Below are 27373 nucleotides of genomic sequence, written 5' to 3'. Positions count from 1 at the left end.
TTCAAGGCTTGGCTCAATGGCATGAGTTCTGCATTTTCTAGAGTAGGGGTCTATCCACTGAAATAACGATGAAAAACGTAGTAGGTGATAAATACCAAGGCAATGAACTGTGATCCTTCTGGGGAAAAAATAGGACTGTCAGTACCCCTTTGTGTAAATGGTGTTTCTAGAAAAGCATTTCACATTAAAGCTTCTGTGTTTCTAGCAAAAAAAAAATATATATATATGTCTCTATCCCTGAGACAGTCCCTTAAGAGGATGGTCTGTTTGGACTGCAAGATTCTCAAAATGATTCCATGACTGACTTTAGGGACACTGAGGAAGAAGCTGAAAGGGGTGGGGATGTCTAACATCCATGATACTATAGAAAGCAGCCTGAGAAATACTCTTTCACCCAAATACACCTTTCAACTCAGTGATCACCACCTCACAAGAACAACAACAAACAACACCACCACCCATAACAAAAATGGAGCAGAGCTAGCCATTAGTTCCTTGGAACATAGTGTTTCCCTCCCACTTACAAATCCAATTTCTTTAACAGCGTGGTCTTGTTTAAATTTTAGTCTACATGCAGAATGACCCTGTGTCCTGGAGGGGAAGACATATAACATTACACATGGCTACAATGCCATCAGAAGTGCATTGTAACCTACATTATCTACTTACAATCCTCTCTTTGAAGGAAAACAACTTGGTAATAAGGTCTCAGTTGCTGAACATCAAAAGCTTCTGGGATGAGAGACTAGGGGCAGGCAAGAAAAAACTACCCTCATTTTAATGAAAGTGCTGCAAGCAGCCAGGAGCAGCAATGACAATTCCCTCCCCAGAATTGATTGCACAGACTCAGAGAGGTCCAAAGTCACATTAGAATCTCTGAGGCACTCCTGGTTCTGAGAAAGAAAAGTCATGATCCAGTAGTCTTTGCAGTACTGTACACCGAGAAAACAAACCCGTTTCTATTTCTTAACAAAGCCAAAGCATCATCTCATAGGGATCACATTCACCATTTCCAACGGTGTCTCCAGTCTCACAGTGTTGAAATGGGACTGATCAGCCTACGATGGATTGCACATCACCCAAGGAGAAAGGAAGGCATGGAAAAAGGCATACAGTACATTATATACTGCTTCACAACCATGTTTACAAGGGGGCAGAATGAAGGTGAAGGAAGAATTATTGCTGTTTCAGGAATACAGTATGATAGCTAAACCAAATCAAACAAGATCACAACAGTCAGTATTTTCACACTGCAGGATGATGGTTCTTGTTCTGCCTAAGAATGAACTTGCCTAGGGCAAAGAGGGAGTCCTAACAAAGGGAATTAAATGTTACACCTGGGATATCAGCTGCATATTGAAACTTGGAGATCGAGACTGTTTGGTTAGGGGAGCTCCTGGAGGAAGAAGATCTTTACCTTCCCCAGCATGGCCTAGCCGGTCCTCCTGTAGGCTGATAGTTGAAAACCGATTGGTGTTGCCAGCTGCTAGGTTGGTAACACCCTCTGTACCAACTCCAACACTGGAGCCTGCTTGACTACCATTCACATAGTCGAACGATTTACTGGAGGAAGCACTGGCAGTCCTGATCAAACTCAAACTGTTGGCTTTTGGCACCACTTGCCCAGCAGGCAGGCTGAGGTGTTTCTTAGTAGGTGTCATCTCAATTATATCTGCACCAACGTCAGTGGATTGGTGCACGTACTGCTTCCGAGCTACTGAATCTCGAGGGCTGTCATTGGATTTTGCTGCAGAAGAGGTTTCTTTATCCTTAGCAGAACGTCCACTTGCTGTTTTTCTTAAGCTGCCCTTCTGGGATACAGATGATTGAGGTTTGGTCCCAACTGGCTGGCTGCTGAGAGATGCTCCTGATGAAAATCCTTCATCAGCATCATTAAGGTTCACAGATTCCTCTCTTCCATTTACACCTTCAGTATCTATTAATGAAAAAAGGAACAACCAAAAAAAAAAAAAAAAACAACCCAAACCAATCAGAACACACAATAAGCATTCAAGTTACATGAATACAGAGATGCACACAGACCACCAAAACAAAGCCTCATTTGCTGATTCACCTGTTTTCCACCTGCTTAAAAATTCCTGATTATCTGCCAATAACCTTCTTGTTAAATACAGCAGAATAGTGGAATCTGACAATAAACTGACATCTGATAACTGAACTTGATTTGCTCTTCCTCCGCATTACTTTTATCAGATTACTTTTATCCAGATAATATCAAAAACTATGTCTATCAACACAGAAGAATTAGGCCTTGCCCAATGGCTAATTTGTTTTGTCCGCAGCTAATAATACCCATCCTCCTACTATATGTGGGTATTGTTATTATCACCATTTATTTTTAAAAAAGAGAAAGAAAAAGGCTTTTAGACTATTTTGTCCTAGTTTGAGGCAAGATCTGAGCAAGTTCAAGAACTTTTCTGGCATGTGTTTGGTAAGCTTCATAATTAGGTTACTTCCTCGGCCAGCAACAATGCTCCAACAAGAGGCAAAAGGCTTCTGTTGTATGTAGCCAGCTCTTCAAACAATGTGACTATGGCTTCTGCTGGAGAGTAACCTAATTCCTAGTTCTCTGAGAGCTCAATCCTCCCTGCATTTCCAGCAAACCCACTTAGGTACTTCCACATCATATTTGCTTTAATCTCAGCATCAAGATTTTCGAGAAAAATATAATAATAATAATTTAACATCTGAAACATTTCACGTTGTACAAGAAGCTTTGTGCTTTGGAATGGGATTTTAAAGCTTGTCAAGCTTCTTTCTTAAATCCTTGTTTTCAGTCCCAGGGTTTATAGATTATAGATTAGGGCTACACATGAAGACTTCTTGTTTTCTTAAATCTTATTCCAATCCTTTTTCTAAACTCCATGTACTTGAAACAAGTTATAACAAGTTATTGTTTCAGTATTAAACAGCATTTAAGTTTCAAAATTGAAAATGGAGCTTGATATCTTGTTTCAATGGGAAAATCCCATAAAGTTTAACTACAGTTACACGAAAAAAAAAAAAAAAAAAGAAAGAAAAAAGACATTCAGGCTGTAAGAATTTTGCTTTGCTTTATAAAAGCTGTGAAGTCTGAATTTTTACTTTTTTTTTTTTGTGAGAAAACTGCAAAGCCTCTCTAACAGCTAAAACCACTTACTGCTACACTGGCAGTTTGTCCAGCTCAGTGTGTCACCAAGGAAATGTGTTTAAATTTCTTTCATGAAATGAGGTGGTAAAGATCTCAGAGATTACAATATTTGTGTAGAACCCCATTCCTTTCATACTGACTGGTAGCACAGCACTGCAGAATACTTCGTTATGGCAAACAAACCAGTCGGAAAGCCTTAATTCAGCATTGCTTCCCGTGCATAGAAGAAACATAAGCCTGATCCAACTTCACCTTTCCAAAATGTAAAGCAAAAATGAACTTTATAGGAAGGTTTTATTACTCAATTTCTTTTAAACCTATTTTCACTTTTTAGGAAGTTTTGCCTCAGAATTATGATTATTGTGTATCAGCTTATAAACAACATTTAGCCTTCTCCAAAGCAGATCATGGTCAGGCCTCTCTCAGCAATGCAACGTGAGACTATTCTGTTGTTTTATATAGTTCTAACTTGATTTGTTAAGCCTTTTAAGAAGCATAAAAATATTGTAGTTCATGTTACGGCAGTCTTTCTTCAGTGGTAAAGTCTCCGGCCTTCTTAGAAAAAAATTAGGCTTCAAAGGCTATCATTAAAATCAAGAATGCTTTACATGCTTTAACTTCCTGCATCCATACTTAAAATACAAACACTCTTACTTCTTGTTTAGTCTAACTAGACCCTTTTCTTCTCACCAAGACATACAAGTATCTTCTTACATTACACAGCAAGAAATTCTATTTACCATTCACCTCATCTCTCCCCCACCTCCCCCACCCCAACATTCCCACTCGTAAACAAAGATGCTAAGAAAAGTATGATGTGACTGGAACCTATTAAAAGAAAGATAATTATTTCAATAAACCGAAGTGAATCTTTCTTTACAATCATGCAAAGCTGGATGAAAGCGTGTTTGGTTACAAGCAGCAGTAATAGCAGCAGAAGACCCCTCTCAATCCCTTTTATTTTAGAAAAGACATGTAACTTGCGAAATGCTGTCTCCAGACAATACTGCTAAGCTTTTTATTAGCATGAGAACATTACTGCTTCCTCACAGCTCATGTCAAAACATTTCTGAGGAATAAAATACTAAAGCATATGGTTCCTATTCAGGGACAGTGAAGCAAAGGGGTCACACAAAAGAAGTGTCGTTTCATCCACAAAATTTAAAGACCAGACTGAGAGGGGTTGTTGCAAGCTTTTCGATGCTGCAACTAGACAGAGGCCCAAGCAGCTCAGCAGTGCTAAAAAATGAAGAAGATAGAGAAGACAACATGCACGAGAATTACTTTCTAGTCAGATCCATATAGCTACAGATGTTCTCAGTAGGACTGAAATAACTCCGTAAACGTAATCTTTTCCCAGTACATCTATTTTTCCTCTAAAAGTTGTCCACAGGAACAAACAAAAAATGTTCCATTCTTTACACACTGTGTTTGGAGGTAAAAGAGGATGAAGTCACAAAGGATTTGTTCGTTTGTTTACCAAGAGACCAATAAGATGATTTTGAAAGGAAAACAAGACTTCAAAAGCCAAGCACTCTTAACTATAAGGCCAGAAGAAGAAAGACAGCCCAGCCTAACAGAAATCACATCAATTGCCCTATAGCATGTCTTTGGGATTCCTACTGTTTCTGATCAGGATAAATCTTTCTCTAAAGAATAGATTATTAATATCAGTATGTAATTCTGTAAATGCAGATACAGCATTCTCTACTGACTGGAAATAGTCCAGCGCGGCAGCTGCTACCACTCAGAAGCAGAATACCTCTTAAGGTATTTTCTGAGTCATTTTTGAAGTCTTCTGCCTTTTTGTAATTATTGGGTCAAAACACTGATCTGAAAAGGATTTTGTTTTTTAAAAATAACGTTAATTCTATTTATCCTTTCCACATCTGAAGGTTGAAAAGCAACTGAAAATAATCAGTCTCTCATTATATTTTTTTATATTAAAAAAACTTAGAGAGGATATTCACTAACCAAAACTTTCTGTGAAATAAGTATCAATAAAAGACCCATATATACACAAACAATTCTATACTGATAATCAAGCCAAACTCCGTTCCTGTACCTTTTCCTAGTTAGTCTTAACTAGCAGAATTCCAATTGCCCAAGCATGTAATTTTATACTGTCAACATTTAAAGAAGTATATTAAACCAACTTTAACAGAAGCATGTGGAATGATCACTTCTCCAGTAACATCTCAAATGACAAAAGCATCTGGAAACAGTTAAGACTAGAAGGCCATATCTTTTTCAACTTCTTTCCCGTTTCCTATCTCTTCCAGAATGTTCTCTGCATCTGAGGACTTCTCCATATCCTTCAGGTCATGCACATGCAAAGGAATAAGATTGAGTGAACCAGTGAAGTTAGGAGAAGGCCATACTCATTTACTGAGCATGCTCAAACCCACTATGCACCAAGGAATAGATTATAATCCCATGCTTGATAGCAACTCTGATAAGGATTGTGGTGACACTACATTAAATCTTCAAATTCTCTAGATGGTTGTTTCCAGAAGAACAAATCTGAAGCCTATGTAGAATCTAAAAATCAATCTCATTTACTATCAGCTGTTATGCTTACAAATTTTGGAAATACCAGAAGCCTGTTCAGATTGGAGCTTTAAAATATGCAAACACTTAAATTATGTTTAGCTAAATTTATAAGAAATTAATTCTCATTTCTGATGAGAAATCACATTTCAAAATCAGTGCTCAAAACAATACCTTTCATGGAATAAAGATGACAAAATAAACAGATGAACTGAAGCAAAATAAATTTCTACTAACTACTGTGCCTGCTATTCCTGATTATAGTGTGGGAATATGAAGCCCTACAGCACTTGCGTGGACAGCTCAACCGAATAAAGAAGCAATTATTGTTTCTAAAGTGTTTAGAAACACAAGTTTTTCCATTTTGGTACTTGTTTTTACAGCAGTCAGATCATTCAGCTACACTAGTTGTAAGATTTTGAGTCTTCAATTAAAGGCTGACCATCAAATAAACATTAATAGTTGTGAATCTGTCTTAGATAGGCTTACTTTGTTCTTAAAAATTTAAAATAAGACATTACTGGAACTAAGCTGTTGCCAACCAAATCCATTTATACTCTATACTATCTATTTTTCAGGACTGGATTCATGTTCACCAGGTGCATTTTTTCCTCTGAATATTAAACATGCTCAGTAATAGAAAGTGTCCAAGCAATCCCAAAGCTCTTGGCTATTACTCTTGTCATTTTTATTTTATTGCTTGCCATGCCAAGCAGCCTTTCACCACACAGATGCAAGCCCCAGGCCAGCCCATGTGATAACAAAAGGTAGTATCTGACCTGATGTTAGGTATATAGGGGATGCGTGTATTGCAAAGAGAAGCTAATACACCCTGGGATAGCGGAAACACACACTAGAATGGAAAGAAGTTCTGCTTGGGGATAGGGAGCCGGGATCCTCCTCCAGCAATTGCCTCACTGACTTCTGCCTCCTCATCTCTGTCCTACCCTCTGTTGTGGCTGCTGCCAAGGTGGGCTCCGGGAAGCCATGCTCAGGGGTCCTGCGCATCAGCACCTCCCCCTCTTGCTCACGTTTGATCCCTAGGTCTGTGGAGCCGTGTTGGATCGGTGAGCCAGGTATGCTTGAGTCAGCCTCGTTTGAGAAGTCAAAGCCATCTGGGATTCAACATATAACATTTTAGTGCTCTTCTGTTCCTTTCTTGGCATTCCAACCCAGGCAGGGAGAATAGAAAATTTATGTGGACATAGAACAAACACGAAACACTACTCATGCTTAGTTAAAAGTTTGTGAGAACATCCACAGAAAGGGACAGGTGGGCTATACTCCATACCAGAGACTAGAAAATGAATATAATGGCAGCTACAGTAAAGACAAACATGGCCCAAAGTCCTGAAAATAGAAGACAGTTGCTTCTTGTCCTGGACATCCTGAGTCAGCTGAGGACCAGAGGTCATTAAATGTTTTGGCACATGGTATAGGAAAGAAAAAAAAAAAAAAAGGAAAAATGTAATACTTGTTTTCAGACTCTTGTAACCTCAGTTTATTTTTAGGTTATTCTACATTTTGCCTTCAGTCATTATGCAGCTTTTTTAAAGTTGTGTTTCACACATGCAGGAAAAAACTTTAAGTTTGACAAAATGATTTTAAAGCAATTTTTGCTACAATTACAACAAAAATTTAACCATATGAAGGAAAACATTATTATATGTTTACTGTCGTTCTTCATATGGTCCAGCATGCTTCCATGTGAAATAAGTATTCATTAAGGAATAAGGAAAAACAGAATAATTTTAAGCTACCCACAACTTCTTTATGACACATTCCCTCTATAAGTTGGGCCACATGATGCTAGGAGTATGATGTTCAACTCTTCCATCTCCCACTGTCTTCAGTGGCTGTGGGTAACTGGAACCCTAGCAAGGTCTGAATAACAATACTCATTTCCTAAGCTATTTTTGATGAGAGAGCAACTGAATTTCAGAGTGCATCATAGAAATAACTGAAATTCTACACTAAACTCTGCCACAACAATTTTATGTTCTGTTATAATAGAGGGAAAAAAGCCTTAGTAAACAATTTCCACTCTCTTTTTTCCCCTTTTCCTTTTTCTAAATTTTCTCTTTTTTTCTCCTTTAAACATACCTCATGTTTTTTCCAAAAAAAACAAAACAAACATTCCAAATGTTCATGTTCATGCAGTGCTCTGAAGATGTAAAATACTACACATTGTTATGGAGAATCATTTTTCAAAAGGAAAAAACAAAACAACCATGACCAACTGTTCTGCAAACATTCAAACTCAGAAGCCAGGTAACAGTGATGGTGATGAATACAGAACATTACAGTACTTGCCGTTGGAAAAGAAAGCTCACCTTCTCTTCTCCAGCGGTGACGACGGATAGAAGCTGTTGTAATGGCAGTTCGAGAAATCCTCGGCACTGTTGGAGTAACTTCTACTTTCAGTACCTTCTGGCCTTCTTGGGATGCATCAGGAGCATCAAAGGGCAGTGAGTTCTTCATGGCATTTGCAACCTAAGATGAAAGTAAAATGCTATACTACTACCACCACTGACCACGTTAATGGCAGTACTAAATCTCTTTGCTGGATCCAGATGGAGAAACAACCAAGAACTGTTTATTATGCCAGATCCCATCCAGATGGACAGTCCCATCCCCAAGACTCACAGCCTTTAACTAAGTTGAAAAGACCACCCAAATTTATAGCCCAATTTTCTCTATTCTTACTTTTTCCATGTAAGCCATTTTGTTCTATATTTGACATCTGTACTAAGAGTGGTAACAATCTACACAATAAATTCTCCATCATAATGGAAGCAAGATAACAAGAAAACTGTTCATGCTTTATGACAAGAATGGTACAACAACATAGGAGACAAGACCATTTCCACTTTCCACCTCCATAGATCTCTACAGTATATAGAGTATTTAGCAAAAATAAAGCTGTCGTGCACAGTGTTTTAAAACTTCAGAAAAAAATCAAAGTGAATTTGCTTTGATTTTCCATAATCCTATTGAATTTATACAGCCATCCAGCAATAAACAAACATTTTAAACCTAACATTACAGCTTCTTTTGTCTATCTCTTGTTTCACAAGTATCTGACCTCCCGCATGGCTCTTAGTCCTTACCTAATGAAGATGAATAAGTAAACTAAGGAGGCCACAGATAACTAGACAAAAAAAATAAAATAAGCATGGAAAATGTATCTAGTTAATCACTATAAAATCTTACTTATCAATTGTTCTTACAGTAATTTAGGTAGTTCCCATTACAGCATATAGTCATCACTATGAAAAGTACATTTTCTCCTAATGAATATTCCCTTGAATTAGAAAACAAAATTTAAAAAATAAAATAATTTTGTAGTGGTGCAACTTCAGAGATCAGAATGCACTGTATGAAGAGAAACATCTCAAATATATGTGCTCTGCAAGTCTTAAATATATGCAGCCTACCTGTTAACCCAGGACAGTGGGCATTTAAACTCTTTATGATACAACTACAAGGTGACAGTTCTGTCGACTCATATGAAATACAGATCTGCTTTAGAATACACAGTTTGGAAATTACTCCACTTTTTCTACTTTTCTAGCAAGGCACACATATCCCCCTCCACCTTCAACCATTTTGTTTTTCTGTTCTACAGCACAGAGACAAACTTTTTTCTTTTTAATTCTATAAAACCTTGTGCTTAGCTGATGGAATTGTAGCAATATTCTATAGCATCTACAGATGCAATCCAGCATCTCCTAGTTTTATGCTGGAAGTAACATTTTCATACACTCCTCTCTACATAATAAAAGAATTAAGATTTAAATTTCACCCGAGTTGTCTTGATATTCTGAGGTTGCCAGAGGTGTCATAAATGTAAGAGATGTTCTATTAATTCCCTAAAACTTTGCAAGCCCATGTGCAATAAATCTGCTTACTTAATGAAGTTGTCTTTGATTAGTATTTACCAAAACACAAGCAAGAAGAGATTTACTAAACCACTAGAACATGATTCAGCAGAACTACGTTCGTATATGATCTGTCCTGTGAAGATCTCAAATAATGCTTAATAAAAAATAAATATATCAGTGCATCTACTATGCCATATAATTTACATGAATTATAAGCATTTAGTAGTATCACAACAAAATAAAACTTTCCTACAAATTCTAATACACAAGCCATCCAGCAGCCATGTGAGGACATGAAACTCATTCAAACAGTAAAGTCAGAGATGACAAGATGTTAACTAACTCTAAGACTCTTCACTTCTTAGGAAGCTACAGCAGCTGCCACATAGCTGATCCTCAACTTCTCCAGCTTCTTTTTAAATCCACACGAAACACCTCTGCTGAGTTTGTGTCTGACTTCAAAGTAGCCTAAAGATTCTTGGCACCATTACAGAAAATACTCTTCATCATTCTACCACTTGTCCACTTCTGATATGGCCTTTGCTACTTAATTCTCTCAGATTCATTGCTTGTTTGCAAATTGCTCTTTTATTCGTATGTAGTCCTTCTTTCATGCTGGCATCTTTAAACCTCACTGTGCTCATATCCTTGATCTCATTAGAGACTTTGAAGCTCATTTCTGCTGTGCTGACTCAGTGCACATCAAGCTCAATTACATAGTGGTTTGCCTTCCAATCCTCTACTCTGCTAGAGTTCCAGCCTCTTTTGAATATGTACCCTTCCTCAGTACACAGGATTAAAATCTGAAAATTAGTAGTAAAAGGCTTTTGCAGTAGGACCAGAAAGTGACACAGCACTTTTTCTTGTGGAGCATATTAACAACTGGCCCTTTTTAGCAGCACAAATTGTACTTGTGGGGATCAAGGAGAACCATATGAAAATAAAATTAAGCAACAGTAAAACCTGGAAATAATCCAAACAACCAGAAGGAATAAAACACATTCCTTCTCCATCAGATGGGAAACCAAAAGAGAAGGAAGATGGAAAAAAAACCCTTTGCCTTTACTGTTCTTAATACCAAGAGGTATTACTAATCCTGCACTAAAAGGTGTGGTATGTCTCATCATTATGATGACTGATCAGTATATCCATAATTAAACAAACAGCCTGTATACAAAGATATAAAAAGAATCCTACTATGGAAGATCACCTAAATATTAAATGGATTTCAAAGAATTTGCTACTGCTAGGCAATTGTAAGCAGAGACTTGAACTTGATCAAACTAGATGCACAGATGATATTTTATTTGGTGCAGTAGTTTGAAGTGTTTAAAAAATACAGTTTTATTTGCTAAATTATTTACATCTCCTGGAAACTGCAACTAGGTGAAAGGACTTCAACCTTTGAAAAGGTCTGGTGGTTCGAATATACAGTGTGAGGCCAAAGATACGAAGGTTATCTTTTCAAGAATCTGCTGATTTCTTGAAAGGTGCTTTTCAATAACTGCTGTGAAACAAGCTGTGAAACAAGTCAAGGATACATGTGTGAAAAACTGACAATTAGAAAATGGGGGGGAGAGGGGAAGAAAAAAAAAAAAAAAAAAAAAAAAAAATCAGTGATGACAGCATCAAACAATAGGTTGGAGCAGCAAAATGAATGTTGACAAAACAGACATTCTAGAAGACTCTTAAGTCATCCGAAAAGACAAAATGATTAAAAATGAATAATCAGGACTGAAAATTGTCCTATCATCAATTGAATTACGTTCCAGATCCTCCCACACCACTTTTCAATGTTGTATTTTGATAAGGTGGTCTATTTCTGCAGGTTCAATATTTAATTTAAAACCTTCAATCTGATGGAGCAGTGAGTCATTTTGAAAAGGAACCAGCTATTATAATAATTCAATGGATGCCAACCATTTAAAATGCAGGACTCTCAGAAAGCCTGTAGATAAGTTTTGTAGCCAATATTAATTCACCAAGAGAATAATTTTACTTAATTTATTGGAGGAGAGAGTGATGTCAGATTGACACAGAAAAAAACTTTTCCCAATCAATTTTTTTTTCCCTTCAGTTACGTAAAAGTAATTAAATTTACTTTTGTTATTTCAGAAGAGCACCGAAGGTTTCTGGCCACAATTCAGAGAAATGGAGATAATGTTCTATTCTACTTACTTTATTTTCATTAACATTCCTTCTTATTTTGAGCCTTGCTCCTACATTTCACACAAAATAAAAATCTTCCATTCCTCCTTATCCTATGTCTGTACCCTCCATCTGTATCCTGCACAGTTTTACCTCTTTCCCCATTTCTTTTTTTTTTTTTTCCTGAATTGATTCTAAATTGATTTTTTTCCTAAATGATTCTAATGGGAACTGGAAAAAAAACCAAAAACCAAAAAGATTGTAAGAAAACCACTCTATTGATGGTCAACTGAAGAAGATGAAGATTTGTGTAACTTAATTAAAATCTGACACTGAGTGTAGACAAAGCTCCTCCTCCTTTACAGCTCTACCCTGTTGCTGTTTTTCTATTGCATTATTAGTTAAACCACACAGCATACTCTAAAGTCTTCTGAAGGTCTAGATGCAGAAAATACACCTTTTTACAATCTTTGTCCTGCAACACATAATCATTCAGTTAAGCTTTTTTGAAGAAGTCATCAGTAGCTGGTGCCAAAACAACAAACATTTGATCCAACTGTACTACGTTAGAAAATACTAGCTTTCTGCATCATTAAGTACTAGGAGATCCCAACATTCATGCAGAAAAAGCATGGTGCAAATAACTATGTTGAAAACACCAGCTGTTAACGACCACTTGCATTTGGGAATGCAGTAAACGGCCACAAAGGCCTTAAGAGTCCATTTCAGAAACAGTTCCATATTCTTCATAATCAAGTTCATAGATTTCAGTGGATTTTTTTCTTACCAACAGAGGTTGTGAGTAGAGTTCAAGCTGTGCTCTGTAAATTATGTCCTCCAAAACCTCCTGGCCGAGATCCCATTGACCATTGTATCTAAATGTAAAGAAACAGATTTATCTTATGTATCTTAGGAACTCAGATTAGCTTTTTTTTTTCCTATCCAAATTCAGCTCTTTCTTTCTTTATGTGGAATGTTTATCAGTTGCATACACACCCAGAATGTCCTCTATTTTGTAATATAAACAGGTAAGTTTCTCTTATATTACTCTTTTTGGTATAATGGAAAAAGATGCTCCCTGTCACAGCAAAGTGAGACAAAGCTGACACTATAATCAGGACAAATTTAAAGAATGAAAAATGGGGTCATGGTTTACTTAGTTCTTATCAGAAATGGATTTTTGCTACCTCAGTAGTTACTGGCATTCAAGAGGACTGCATTTCATCAGGTTATCTTGGCATCCAAGCTCATCATGCTTGTTAACAGTTATCTGACGGTAGTAAAAACTCAGGAAAAGATGAAGCCAAGAGCTTCCTTCTCTCCAGTACCTGGTGCTGGTCCTTCACCACCTACTCCAGTGCTGACAAAGATATTTTCAAATTATCAGTTGGCTGAGTAACAGGAAATACGCTAACCAAGTTAGATCTTTGTGTCATATTGGGTTAAATTCATTTATTCCAATTTTTAGAACAACAAGCATTGATATTTTAACTCATGTAAAACCAGTCACTCCTATTACCAAAAAAAAAAAAGTCTACTTACATAGCATAATAGACACCTGTGAGCAGCTGCACCATGAAGTCAGGGTCTAACACCACTCTACCACAGTGTTCTTTCCAGCGTTTCTCATGCTGCCGTGGAAATCCACTCACACACAGCCTGAAAAAAATATACCATTGCACCACAATGTTAACCCCACAATTACTTCAAACTAAAAATGATTTTAAAACCTGTTTTTCAAAACATAAGCTCACAACACAGAATATTCTTACGCTGTTGCTCTTCCAATCATTAAAGTGGTTTAACAACAGTGCCTTGACATATAACTTGCTGATAATCCAGAGATAATTCCCATAAAGCCATTAATTCTGTTTTCTTCAAATCATAATCAATCTCTAAAGAATTAGAGTGGCAAAACTGCTGAGATACCAGCACAAGACTCTCCCAGAAATTCAGTTAACAAACGCAATTTTCTACACAGGAAACATTTCAGTGGCATAGAACAGACACGTACCATCTCCCACTTTATGTACACTATTGGTTAACAAAGATACCTTGTTCTTGAGAATTACTTTCAGCTGCTGTTTTACTACAAATAAAACCAAAATCAGTTACGGCCCTTGACAAAGGGCCTGCCTTGTCACAACTGCATTGACTCTGCTGTTAAAAAAAACAACACACCAGATACATTTATTCAGAACTCTGACGTTCTGACATATGTAGAACATATAGAAACAATGCATGGATATTAATACAGTCAATGTAAATGTATTGCCTGTTTCTCTAATCTAGTAATCCAGTACTGCGTACATTAGTTTTCTCCTTTAAAACTGGGAAGATTATTGCATGGACTCCATGAGCACATACTGACACTAAGCAAAACAGAGAAAAGGAATGAAATTATCAATTAGCCACCAAAAGAAAAGAAAACAATCCAAAGCCTTTAAGAGAAAAACAAAACCACAAAACAAAGAAGTATCTCACTGTTAATGTTCTTATCAGAAAATGACAAATAATGAAAGCTATTATTTAAAAGGTCTCCCAGCTATCAGCTTCAAACTGAAACCCATGCAATCCACTGTTTTGTAATACGACCTGTTGCCTCAGTAACAAAAACTGTGGTCCAAGTTCATCCTGGAAAGCAGACAGTACCATAGTAGGAATTATCTGCTGACTACGTATAGTCCAGTCTTTCCAACAGGGCAAGGTACACAGACCCAAGTCAGTATAATAATGGCTTTTTAGGTTGCGCTGCAGACCAGGAGCACAAAAGCTTTGAGAAGAAACCACAAGGTAAAGCTTGCATACTGTACACAAGGAGGATCCAGGATGCTTCCTTTTCAAGATCACTCCACTCTTTGTGGAACAAAATGATTTCTGCTGTAATTGTCCATGACTTAGATTATAAACTACTACAAAACTAGTGACTGTAATACTCAGAATGGAGTTTACTGTACAGTTCCATTAACATGTGCTCAAGTGAGCAATGTCATTGCTTGTTTTAACTGAAAGAAAACAGTTGTGGAAAGTTAAATTTAGAAGGTTAAGGAAAATGACAGCAATTTATAATTAAAGTTGAAACAATGTTGTTGTACTACGCATATTACACACCAAGATGTCATAACACAAGACAAAAACATGTAACTTTCACTCAGTTCATAATAAAATAACCTTATTGTTGGACATAGTTTGCTACACCCAAATTATTACTGTTGCTGCATTGTTTCAAAAAAAAAAAAACAAAACAAAACAATTCCTACGTTGTTTCTCTCCTCTCTAACTGAAGAGTAGACCTAATTCTCAAAGGCAAATTCAGCATATTTGTTAAATCCAGCATAGTTATACCTCAAATGAAAATGATGGAAGCACACTGAGAAGTGTCTGGTTCCCATAATGAATGTGATGAGAGAAACAGCCTATCATCCTACCTGAATGCGTGTTAGTACAGAATACACATTTGTCAGAAGCTCATCTGATCCTTTATAGTTATGTAACTGGATTGCATGTAATTAATTTCTTTCATGGCAGTATTGCGTTGCAGAAAAAAAGCTAAATTAAACATTTTTAAAGAGCTCCGTCTGTTTGGATATTGGAGTGAACTGACTTCATTTCAAACAAAATTGCTGATAGAAACTGGCAGATGGAAATATCAGAAATACTTCAGATTTTTCAGAGCATAAAGCAGGGATCTTTGCCAACCAGATGCTTTTAAGACTGTTTAAGCAGAAGATTATATAAGGGATGTACTTTAAATCACAGTACTGAATTCTCTAGAAAATAGAAGGTATCATTACTGAGGAGGACAAAACAAAACAAAATACATACCTAAAGCATGGAACACTGTACTAGCACTTCATATAAACTATCCCGAGGAACAAGAGGGTCAATATTTGGAAGCAGAAGAAACTAAAGGTAACCCTCACAATATTTTGAATCTAGCCATACTGAAAAGTGCCTGAATGATATGTAAATTCAATAAGTAAAGATCAATCTGATTAGGTTCAGAAAATTTTGCCCCATTTTTTTTTCCCCTCCAGATAACAAAAGGTTAAATAAGCGGAACAAAATCCAACGCAGGAGTAAGATAATCCAAGCATAGCATCAAATTTTCAATTAAGTTGCAGAAGTGACCAAATGTTGCATTTAATAACTTAAAGCATATAACAGGTTCATTTACTCTTTTCTGATGGATGAATATTTAGAAATCTAGATGTACCCTGAAAGACTTTCAAAGGCAAGCGTCTCACCTGGAACCCATCCTACAAAGTGATTGGTAAGAAGAGGCAGGCATATAGACAATAGCAGAATTGTAGCACAGCATGAGAAAGCTCAGCACCTCAAACCTGAAAAGAGACAAGATCAAGATCTTGCATGGTTTAAATTCTTAATATTCCACCCAAAGTTTAAAAAATTCCTACAACTCAGTTTGAAAGTCACCTCAAAGGAAAAAGCGTCATAAATAAACACACAAATCCCCAAACCCTCTTCCACTATAACTCATTAACTTGAAACAGGATACTAAAGGTTCACTTTAAAGTATTACTGAAAACCATTAGCATATGCAGGAATTATCGAGGAAATGACATGCCATAAAATCTGTCCAGGTTGCTACAGAGCTGGACAAGCCTGCAACATTTTTTAATTTTTTTTTTTTTTTTTTTAGGTTTCCTAGAGCTACTTTTAAACACATGTAAAGCTGAGAGTCACTAGAACCAGTTCAGAATCTGCTCTTCAGCCAGCCTTCACTAAAAAGGCTGGCTACAGTTACTAATAATGAGTAGAGTCCCAGTCTACATGCCCTCATGCAGCAGAACCAGGAAACCTCCCTCCCAAGGTTTTTCATCCTCACTTCTTTCTATGCACTTGGCTCCATCCCTTTCTTTCCTGTGGTAAAGGCAATACCAGACTTTTGTTACGCTTCCAGTAAAATTTGAGTTGACAGGCATGAACTCAAAAGATATTTCTGACAGACACAGAGATGACAGAAAAGTCATTCTCATCTAAATGAACCAGTAACACACAAAGATGGAAGCAAAACCAAAAATATTCTGTTTACTGATATTTTACTGTTTACTGATTTGCACTCTCTCTTTACTTCCAAGCACAGAAAGGACTGACCACAATCTATTTGGTCTTAACGTTTAATGACTTTTTGACCGTTTAGTGAAGCACCGCAAACATTACAATGCATCCAACCTACCTGTTCTGTGCTGTGAAGGTTTCTCTTTGAGGATGAAGATCACTGTAAACTACTCTGATGAGATCATGCTGACAGAGAGCTCCTTCAGTTAAAGCCATGGATCCAATAGTAGAGGGCTGGAAGTACAGAGTGGGAGGGAGGAGAAAACAAATCAGAAGTAAAAGGTCTGCAAAAGCATTGAAATTCCTAGTAATAATATCATAGAATGGTTTGGGTTGAAAGAGACTGTTAAGATCATCTGGTTCCAACCCCCTGCTGCTATAGGCCTCTAGGGCGCCAACTGCACCATTCAGCTTGGTGTCATCTGCAAATTTGCTGAGGGTGCACTCGATCCCAATGTCCACGTCACCTACAAAAATGTCAGATAACACCAGTCTCAGCACCAATCCCTGAGGAATGCCCCTCATCATCCATCTCCACTTAGACACTGAGCCACTGACCACGACTTTCTGAGTGCAGCCATCCAGCCAATCCCTTAACCTGTGAGTGGTCCACCCATCAAATCTATTTTTCTCCAATCTGGCAACCAGGATGCCACGTGTGACAATCATCCAAGTCAAAATATACAGTTGTCTTTAAAAAATGAAAACAATTACAAAACCTAAAAACATGACATGATTTCGTTATCATAGAAAGCAAATGAAAATCATTTTCAATTTTGATTGTTGCATATTCATCTAAAGTAGGTTTGTTCTAATTGCACAGGCCTTTCGTACAGCAACTATAGAGAAAGAAAAATGAATCTGAAGTTCAACTTGTGTTCACGAGGAGTTACAAAAGGAAATCGATTACTTTTATCCTATTACTTAAGCGGCAACCCATTTGCAACTACAACATAACTAACATAACTCATCTCTATATAAAATGGGCACTGTCAGCAATCATTTTACAACATCTATATTTCTATTGTTGTTACTGATTTAGATTACACCAATTGCTCCAAGAAAGGAATATTGAAAACAGGATGCACCAAAATAGCCTGTTGCTTTAAATGGATGCAGTTCTCATTGCTCTGATAGACCCAAGTCTAATTTACCATACCAGCTCTCTTACCTCATGATATATCGAGGGTTTAGATAACGAAGGGATGGTGAAAGATAAAACTTTGTTGTTTCCATCTTTGTCAGCAATTTCCTGAATTTAAAACAAATAAAAATAAACAACAGGACAGCAAATAAAAAACAAACAACAATGAAAAAAATTCACCAAAAAAGAAAACAACGAAAAAACACAACAGAACTAAGACAGGATCTGGAAAACTAACAGAATTTCTAGTATGTATTTAGAAAGTAAGAAGTTAGACGCTCTGATCTGAGAAGACCTGATGGGAAAGACCTTCATCATTGACTGCGCTTAGAAAAAAAAAAATCATTGGCTCCTTGATCTTTCTGGCTTTGTTCAAAACCAAGAAGTGAAAGCTTCTCTAGCCCATTACATTACGGCATTTAGGTATAGCAGAACTGCATAGCGAAGCAACGCTAAACTTGAAACCTAAATATACAGATGCATGAGGGCTGATGAGTCACTTGCTGCCAAAGGGCAGTACTTCAAAATAAATGTAGTACAGAAAAAAGGTGAAATCAAGGAGACTGGTGAAGACTCAGGAATTCTATCAGTAAGAAATACACAGTGTTTTCTCAAAAGACTTTCAAACCAATTAGATTTTATAGTTGACAGGATAGTTACTACATAAGCAAAACCAGCAGTTTTTAAAGCCAATAAACTAAAAGCAATTACACAGGAACGTACCAGAAAGCAGTCTAAAATCATGCTGCGGTGGGTTTTACAATCTGCAGCCAGTATCAGAACACCATGCAGAGTTAATTCTTTAACACTGCAGCTCCAGCCTCGGAAGAGAAGAGCAATCTACAGATCCCAGAAGACTTAACTATCCCATTTCCATTTTCTGGTTGGTGAGGAAGATAAAACTGACTGCAACTCACAAGACTTTCCCTCTTTTTGCCTGCCTCAGCTCTGAGCACTCGCTGGACATCTTGCCCACTATACTATACTTTACTACTGTGATTAGTAAACTAAGTTTGTTTTCCTGCTCAGATTGTTTCTGCTGTTTTTTGCTTCCCCCCTCCCCCCTCCCCTCTTTCATTCCTTTCCCTTCCCCCTTTAGGGTGAGTGGGCTTGTGGGGTTCACTGTCCTCATCACAGACACAGATCTAGAGATAAAACCATGACACATGCCTTTCCATTTTGTACTGTAATTTTTTAAGCAATAACTTGAACCAACCAGGTTTATATGAAATCCTAGTCCAAGGTAGCACAGTACTTAAATGTATGAATGTGCTTTAATGGTCAGAAAGGGAAGATAACTGATGGAATTTAACAGAATGCAAAAAAATCTATTGTTGTCCTTCCAAAGATTGAGAAAATAACTTCACTCTTGTAGTAAAAAATATCAACAGAACCAAAGAAAGAAATGGAGCTAGTTATTGTCCATTTTGAGGTCTCTTTCTTTAGCATCCCTAAAGAACAAGAATCACGAGTTTCAAAGGAAACACTAATAGGACTCCTATGAGAAAATTAATGCCAAAGATAAATATTCAACCTAGCAAACAATACCAAAAATCAGCAAGTAGTACCCTCTTCATTTCTATCAGCATAAATATGTTAGAGGTGATCTAGACAAATAGCAGAAATTTTTTTTATTTATTTTCTTAAATTTTTAGAGAATCACAGTGTCTCATCAGCCTCATCATAGCTACAGCAAAAACAGTTAAAGGAAGAAGTTCATTAAAATACGTAGAGTGAAGGACAATACTTTGGTATTATATGCTTTATAGTTACATAATATGGAAACTCCTATCAAGGAATGCCTTTCTTCGCCTTATTGCTAAATTTGTCAAACAACCTCTTAATACAAGAAGAAAAATTTTCAGGAAAAGGGTTTAAGAGAAAGGATAGAACAAACAACTGTTAACTCCAACAGCCAAACCCAATCGTCTACAGTTTTTTTCACTTACTCTTAAAATCACAGTTCCACTCAACACAGCGCCTCAGAAGCACACATGCATCTAAACACTAACATGCTCAGTAGCTTTAGCTTCAAACTGCCATTAAAAAACAAACTATTCAGAGGGAAGAGAGAGTGGTACAGGAAGACTGACCAATCACATAGTGATACGCGTGTAAAAGTTGTATGTTTTAACATTAAAGAGGGCTACTTCATCATCTTGTGCACACAATTACCCAACTCTAAGAAAACATACAAAACGATCCTTTCGAGTTAAAATGTTTGCTCCAAGTGGTTTTACAATCAATAACAAATATTTCCGCAAAAGTGCTTTTACTAAACCTTCACCACAATACACTTTTTTTCTAAATATGCTTTCATGCAGTCATATTATAATTTCATATATACACGTTGTTCTAATAATTTATTCCTACCAGTCAGCAATGCAAAACTTCAGATCAAAGCTTTCCTCAGCCAACCCCCCTCACCTCACTTACCAAGTTGTAAATGCCAAGCAGCAGTGCTTCAATGCAACCATTACTTTGCCTATCCCTGCTGGCAGTAAGACGCAGATACACCCAGATCAGTTCTGGCAAAAACTGCAGTGTGAATCTCTTCAGCCGAACCTCAGAACTACGATACAGTTCAAAGAGCTGGTGGCAAACAGGCTCCAGGAGCTGTGAAAAGACAGAAATGGTAATGAATTACTCTTGGGCTTCCCTAATGAAAGAGAACTCAATATCAAACATATAGGCTATACAATGCAGCCACTGTAGTCAGTAAAGATGACATCCCTCAATGTCAAGTAAATGAATGAACCAAAACAGTATTTGTGTTCATTTTAAGGAGGTCTATAAGCATGGACTTGAGTGGAACTGGTGTACAGAACTGGGAAATGTGGCCTTACTAAACAACCATCTTGCTCTTTAAGAATACTGTCTTCTAGGACTGCCAGTATGAGATTTGTATTCAGATACTAATTTAAGATATGTGACAGATTAATGGCTTGAACTACATGGAACACAGAAGTTCAACAGTGCTGTTACGTTGTTTAGAAAAGTAGAAAAAGGTGAAGATCAGTAGAAGCTGCTGAAGACAAGTCTATTGATAGGAGCACAAATTAATTTCTTACCTACTCCTTTTTAGTCTCAAGCCCAACAAGTACGTATTTGCCCAATATGATACAAGCAACACAATAATTTGTCTAGTCATCAGGATCTTAGCACCCAGAATTTCATGTAGAATTAACCATCACTGCTCAGCTGTGTTGGATGAAGAAGAGCTTCTCTGGCTTGTTGTGAACTATCTCCTAAAACCCTTTTAACGAGTCCCTTGCTACCAGCAGAGGAAAGGGAGAGACCTTTCTACTTGAATTTTGGATAAACATACAATGCCATAAATCTATACGACTATAAAAATTAACATATACCTATTTGACTTCAATATTTTACTCCAGTACACCACAGACAGCATAAGTTCTGACAGAATTTCTATTGAGATAGCTGCTTTAAGAGAGTACCAATTTTACAATCCCCAAGAAAAGGTGAACACAGTTCCATTTCTAACACACAGTACCCTGGCCAATGAAGCAGGCTAATTACACCACTGATTACGTAAGTCATAATATCACATCTGTGCAAAATAAAACTTTGCTAACAGTCAAATCTCTTCTTATGCTAGGCTTGGTGCAAGCACCTTGTGTAACAAGGCTTCTGATGGACAGCCTAGATGCTCTAAGCTAAAAGCCTGTTTTTACAGCAGAAACAAAGGCAGACTCCATCAACGGGGGAAGGAAGAAAGCTGACACTAAAACTGCTGACAGCAAAGTTCAGTAGTCTGAAGCACGTAGATTTTTATTAGCTATGAATGTAAAATACCTCAATACTACATTTTTTTTTTTAAATTTAGAATCCAATGAAAATATAAACCTTCTACTGCAACCATTTTGGCAGAAAAAGCCCAAGCATTCTTAGTAAGTATAAATCAGTTTATTTAGTGTACTTACTCTAACGTTTCACAAGTGCATAGCACCTTATGTTTCAATGACTTACAAGTAAACTGTCCTAATATTTACTCAGTGCAAATGCTATCTATAAGTAACACTAATTATTAAAAACATTTGTTGCAGTAGATGCTTTGGTCCTTAGAGACTGAACTGTATTCTCATTTTATGAAAAGTCTAGCACTGTTTAGACACTCAAGCAAACAAAAAAGAGAGGTTAGTAAATAATTCAGAGATCACCAAACACGTTTATGTTTACTTTAAAAGAAAACACAAACAGGAAGCTGGTGTTAAAAATAAAAGAGGAATCTCTAAGGAAATAAGAAATACAAATGCATCTGTGAGGAGATAACAGGTACAAGATGAGCTAAACAAACATTATCAGAAACTAGATACATATACAGTAGCATTGCTACTAATAGTACTTGTATTAGATTGGAGATGACAGTAGCCCAAAGCTGTTTCCTATTTGAAATTAGTCAGTCTAATCCAAATCTCATTAAAAACAGTGGAAAAGAATAATTTATTTTAGCTGAAGTCAGACCAGACTTGACCAGAGTTAATTCTACTTAGTTACTGAGATAATTCTACTGCCCTTCAAATGGAAGTTTTGTAGAATTAGTTTTAATTTAGATTGTACTGCCTAGAGAGATACAGGAACATCCAGTCAGTGGTACTGCAAGCCTGTAAATACTCTTCATATCTCATCACTGTGACATTAATTGTGCAAAAGAGTTAACAACTGCAGCAAGCTGTTTTCAGCAAATTCTCCTAGTCCAATGTTCAGAAGACATTGGATAAACAGAGGAAATGGAACATTTATCACCAGTAATGAACGTATAAACAAACAGGCATAAACTTCTTCAATTCCAGAAGATCTTTCTGTACAATATTAAAAGTAAACCGAGTAGAATAGCTAAACAAGCTAAAAAGTCTTTTAGAATCATCTCTCTCTTCTGGCAAACCTAAAGCTTCCATTAGAAGAGCTCTCCTATTGGCACAGAGAGCAATTAGCATAACAAACAAAACCAGTATTTTTACTAACATAAATACAATAGGTGATTTGCAGATCTCATTTTTGCACCTCAGGGAGACGCACATTAGTCATGTTTTAAGGAAGCTGACTGTTTGCTTTCACATTTGGCCTGTTTTACGAGGTTGTCACATCTTAAAGAGTCATTGCCATATCTTAAAGTTCAAAACTCAGTATAAAATGCACGACAAAGACTGGAAATGCTTGCTTTTCAGATTAATTAATGCGCAACAAAAAATAACACGCTTATTTTAGGCTTAAGTATAAGACAATTAATGTAATCAGTTATTATTTGAAAAGCACTATGTCTGGAAAATGCTTGGCATTGCAAAGGTCATCATCTCATTTCAAGGCTGAGCTTTCCAGGTTAAACTGAAATAGCCACACATGAACAGTCAGTATTTAGATTTCATTACTACATTGATTTAAGATTTATAAAACATTTCTATAACTATAAACCAATTTAAAAAATTAAGAAACTATATGAAAGTAACAGTACTTCAAAACTACTTTATCTTAGAAAGCAAATATTAAGCAAAAAATAAAATAAAAATACACTACTCAGTTAAACAAGCCCCTCACGAGCAAAAAAAATAAAAAAAAATAAAAAAAAAAAAATCACACACATCTCTATCTAACCTTCTGTTCCAGCCGTTATCTTTATCATATTAAGAAACTCAAGGAATTTCCTAACAAGTACAAATAACAGTTGTATTTAACTTGACAGTTTGCTTGCCTTCAATTGTTAGCTCTGAAATTGGTAGACAGGTGGCAAACAAGAAAAACACCTTAGTTGCTTGGTTTGGTTCTTAAACATGCTGGTTTCATACTAAATCAACAGCCCTAGTCTTACCAAGACAGTACTGATTTTGGCAAAATTAGTATTTGCCCCAAACAGTAACCTCCCTTTTAAAAGTTTTAGTAGTGGTTTACAACACAAGCTTTTGCTTCATAAGCAATCAGTTACCTTTCTAAAATAAAAAATAAAAAAAAAGAAAAAACAAAAACAAAAAACACCAGAACCCCATAAGGCACTTGAAAAAAAAAAATCTCACTTAAAGCAAAATATTGAGAATATATTGAATTACACAAAGTAATTTATTTTATACTTTTGTGAGAGGTTTCTGCGTGGTTACACCCCTTATATCTAAGTTCAGAAATACATACTTAACAACCTTACAACCTTAACAACCAGAACTTGAAGTTCGTCTCAAATTTAGGATCATGCATCTAATACTTGAGATCAGAATCAGGCCCTGTTAAACAGCACGAGCAGCTCCAAAGAGTAGAATTAGAAAGCATCCATGTGCAGTAACTTAAAATCACTCTCAGACCCTTAAGAACATGCTCTTTTGACAAATCTGGTTCTTTGTATCATAAAAAGTAAACCAAATGCTTATTCTCAGAGCAAAGGACAGCACTTACATACTCTGAAGTCTACCAACACACAGAAGTGCATCTATGCTCAAAAGTAACAGTAGCAGTGGTGGCTACAGATCAGAGAGTAACAGTAGCTTCAGTACAAAGAAAAACGTCAGGACGCAAGTGGTTTGTAACACAGAAATGGACACATAGGAAGTGGGGCTCTTTTTGCATGAGAATTATGTAATCTCCTCTAAGCTCAATCAAGCATCCAGCTTCTGAAAGCAGCTGAGCTGCATTTAGGAAAATAAAAAGCTTCCTTAGTGTGCATGCTTGCCATTAAATCTATAAATATACAAGAGATCACAGATGATAAATCAAATATTTTGAAGCATTCTAACTGAAACAGTTCACACTGCAGAGCAGTACACTTCCTTAGTTCATTTAGAAGGCATATTTCAAACACTTTTCCAGAAATGATCATAATAAAAGCCATTGGAGTGGAAAGCACAGCTTTAGCATTATTTGCAAAATTAGTTATAGACAGGGGTAAGCTAATTTTTAAATCATATATATTTATGTTTTGGGGTCCTTTTCCTGCACTTGTTTATAGTAGTTAAAACAAATTTCACAAACATCATACTAGTATAAGCAAAAGTCTGCTTATTTTAACTGCATATAGTGAGTTATACACCAATTCTTTCCTCCACCGTAATGAGCCACCAGGTAAGATGCACATCAGACTTATCAGGTTCTCACTGTAAGTCCTACTCTGTTGCACCTGAAAGGAGCTTTTTTTCCAAAGAAGCAACTCGAAGTCAACTGCAACTGTCAGATGTGACAGGAAAAATTGAGCAGACAGTAGAAACTGTATTCTGGGGAGAAGATGAGGTTGTGCCTTATCAGAAAAGCACTGAAGCGAATGTCAAAATTGAAGAGAATAATAAGAGGGATAGTACCCCTGTCAGACCACATCAGAAAGGACATTCTTCCTCTCCAACTTCTCTACATTTAGTTATAGAGGTGGAAGCAATACAACTGCAAACAAATGTTGGGGCTTTTTTTGTTGTTGTTGTTTTTTTTTTTTAAGTCTCTTACCTCATTATTCGGGTCTTGAATGACTTTATAAAGAGCTGGTACCAGTGGTTTTTTTCGGTGCAACGTAGCTGCATAGCTGGAAATTTGTGTTTCAGGTAATGCCTAAATAGTAATAATTATAAAAAGTTACTCTGATAAATCAGTGTTCACAAGTACAAATGCATTCATCCTAATCCCAATTCCTGAAGTTGAGTAAATTTTAGGACTTGTTATCTAGTTCATTCAGTACCAGTTTTGCTGCATATAAACTGCATTTGGAGGCAACATAGCAACATTCAGAGTTACCTTCAAAAGCAGTTTCAGATGCATCTTTCGTAAAATTATTTGATCCAACTTGAAATGAAGACACTTTGTTTTCTCAATATGCCTTATCTAATGGGACCTTTCCAAAGACTTGATTAGTCAACTATACCCTGAAGTTCCACCACTGAATTATGTCTGTACATTTTGTATCTCTGGCTCCTCAACAAGTTCCTAATAACACTATGTAATGAATTTTTAGATATCAGTGATTAGAGGAATTATTATTAATTTAAATAATAGATTAATATTCTATCAATCATGAAATCCCATCTGTCTGCTTACGCATTATCTGCTGTTTCATCCACCATAAATATAAACAAGCAAAACAGCTTAAAAATACTTCAGATTCTTCTTGATAAAACAACTCATTTTATGTAGTCTAATCGAATAAGCAGCCAAACATTTTCTTTGGTATTTTAAAGGAAAATTAAAGAAGTTGCTCAATCGGGAATGCAGGTAGCATTATCCATCTATCAGCTACATTCTGTTAACTTGATTTACACAATAAGATACACCTTAAAAATGCCATTGTTACAACAGGCTATGTTTGGTTGTATGATACAATTAAAAAAAAAAAAAGAATTGCTATTGGGACTATGCATTGTATATGAGGTACCAGTTGACTAATTTACATAGACCTTTGCACGTGTCACTAATTATAAGAGCTTGAAAGATGAAGTAATCACATTGAAAATGTTACCAACGGTACAGCTATCATTCCTCTCAGCGCACCTTGAACTCCGACAGCCATTCTTCCACCACACCCCGTTCTGATCCCAGCATTTTCTCACGTCTGTATCTTCTCCCTTACCTTTACAAGAAAAAGAGAGGAAAAAAAAGAAAAGAAAGTAAGGAGGAGTTCTGGTAGAAAAATTTGGTTCTGTAAAATCCTAACCCAATGAAAGTCTATTAATAAATTCCCAAAAGATTTATATAGTATCTAACAAGATGAAAAGTGGCACTCCTGACAACTGGTCCCGTTTTCAAACAACAACAAAAAACTGTTGTCTTCAGATTCTTCTTTTAAACTACTGCACGATAACAAAGGAGAAGGAAAAAGAGGGACTTGGTGCTTCGGGCTAAAATGTACAGACCTAACAAGCAGCAAACAGAGCAGATAAAGAAAAATGAAGTGTAACAAAGATGATGTTACTCTCTCTGCACACACAGTCCCCTTCCAGCATACCGTGCTGGGTGATTTATTTGGCAATCCCAGTTAAATAATAAAGAGTTCTCCCAGCTCCTTTAGATTACTGATTAGATCTTAGATTTTTACGTGGCATACATAGACCTTAACGTTCTGATGAAAAGGAAAGATTTGGGTCTGACATAACCACTCTGTTACAGAAGAAGAGAACTATATTGTGTACGTGTCTATGAGCTAGCAGGGTTTTCTGTTTGTTTCAGTTTTTTTGAACACTGTAGTACATTTCTAATCATATAGTTAATGCTACTGGTTACATACTGGAAATTTTAAAAACATTTAAATCACACTCCTGGCTTTACTAACACACAAAGAACCTAACAGGGCTTTGAGTTCGTTCTGTATATATTAAATAGTCTCCTTTCAACCACTGTTTGTGGGTCACAACAAAGAGATTGGGATAAAGCTCTTACCCTGAGTATGAAGTGACAGGGGAAAAAAAAAAAAAAAAAAATCTTGAGGGGATTGAAGCA

The 27373-nt window shown here is 36.5% G+C and overlaps 1 protein-coding gene across 2 annotated transcripts; it reads right to left on the bottom strand.

The window, feature by feature from the left end:
* Positions 1-1331: 1331 nt before the first annotated feature.
* HYCC2 (hyccin PI4KA lipid kinase complex subunit 2) lies at positions 1332-26567 on the bottom strand (the record flags this gene model as incomplete). Of its 2 annotated transcripts, XM_079538913.1 has the most annotated exons (11): positions 26429-26567; positions 25394-25495; positions 20396-20575; positions 17987-18067; positions 16934-17049; positions 15981-16076; positions 13276-13392; positions 12521-12608; positions 8035-8194; positions 6649-6816; positions 1332-1936 (listed from the first exon to the last, which is right to left on the bottom strand). In XM_079538913.1, the coding sequence occupies exons 1-11, from the start codon at positions 26477-26479 to the stop codon at positions 1332-1334; spliced, it is 1764 nt and encodes a 587-aa protein (XP_079395039.1). In that variant the 5' UTR covers positions 26480-26567. The 2 variants fall into 2 exon arrangements, with proteins under 2 accessions (XP_079395039.1, XP_079395040.1); XM_079538914.1 differs by lacking the exon at positions 6649-6816.
* Positions 26568-27373: the final 806 nt, after the last annotated feature.

This window comes from Tetrao urogallus, assembly GCF_951394365.1.
Source record: "Tetrao urogallus genome assembly, chromosome: 8".
Classification (NCBI taxonomy): Eukaryota; Metazoa; Chordata; class Aves; order Galliformes; family Phasianidae; genus Tetrao; species Tetrao urogallus.
This window is presented reverse-complemented; position numbering and strand designations above follow the sequence as displayed.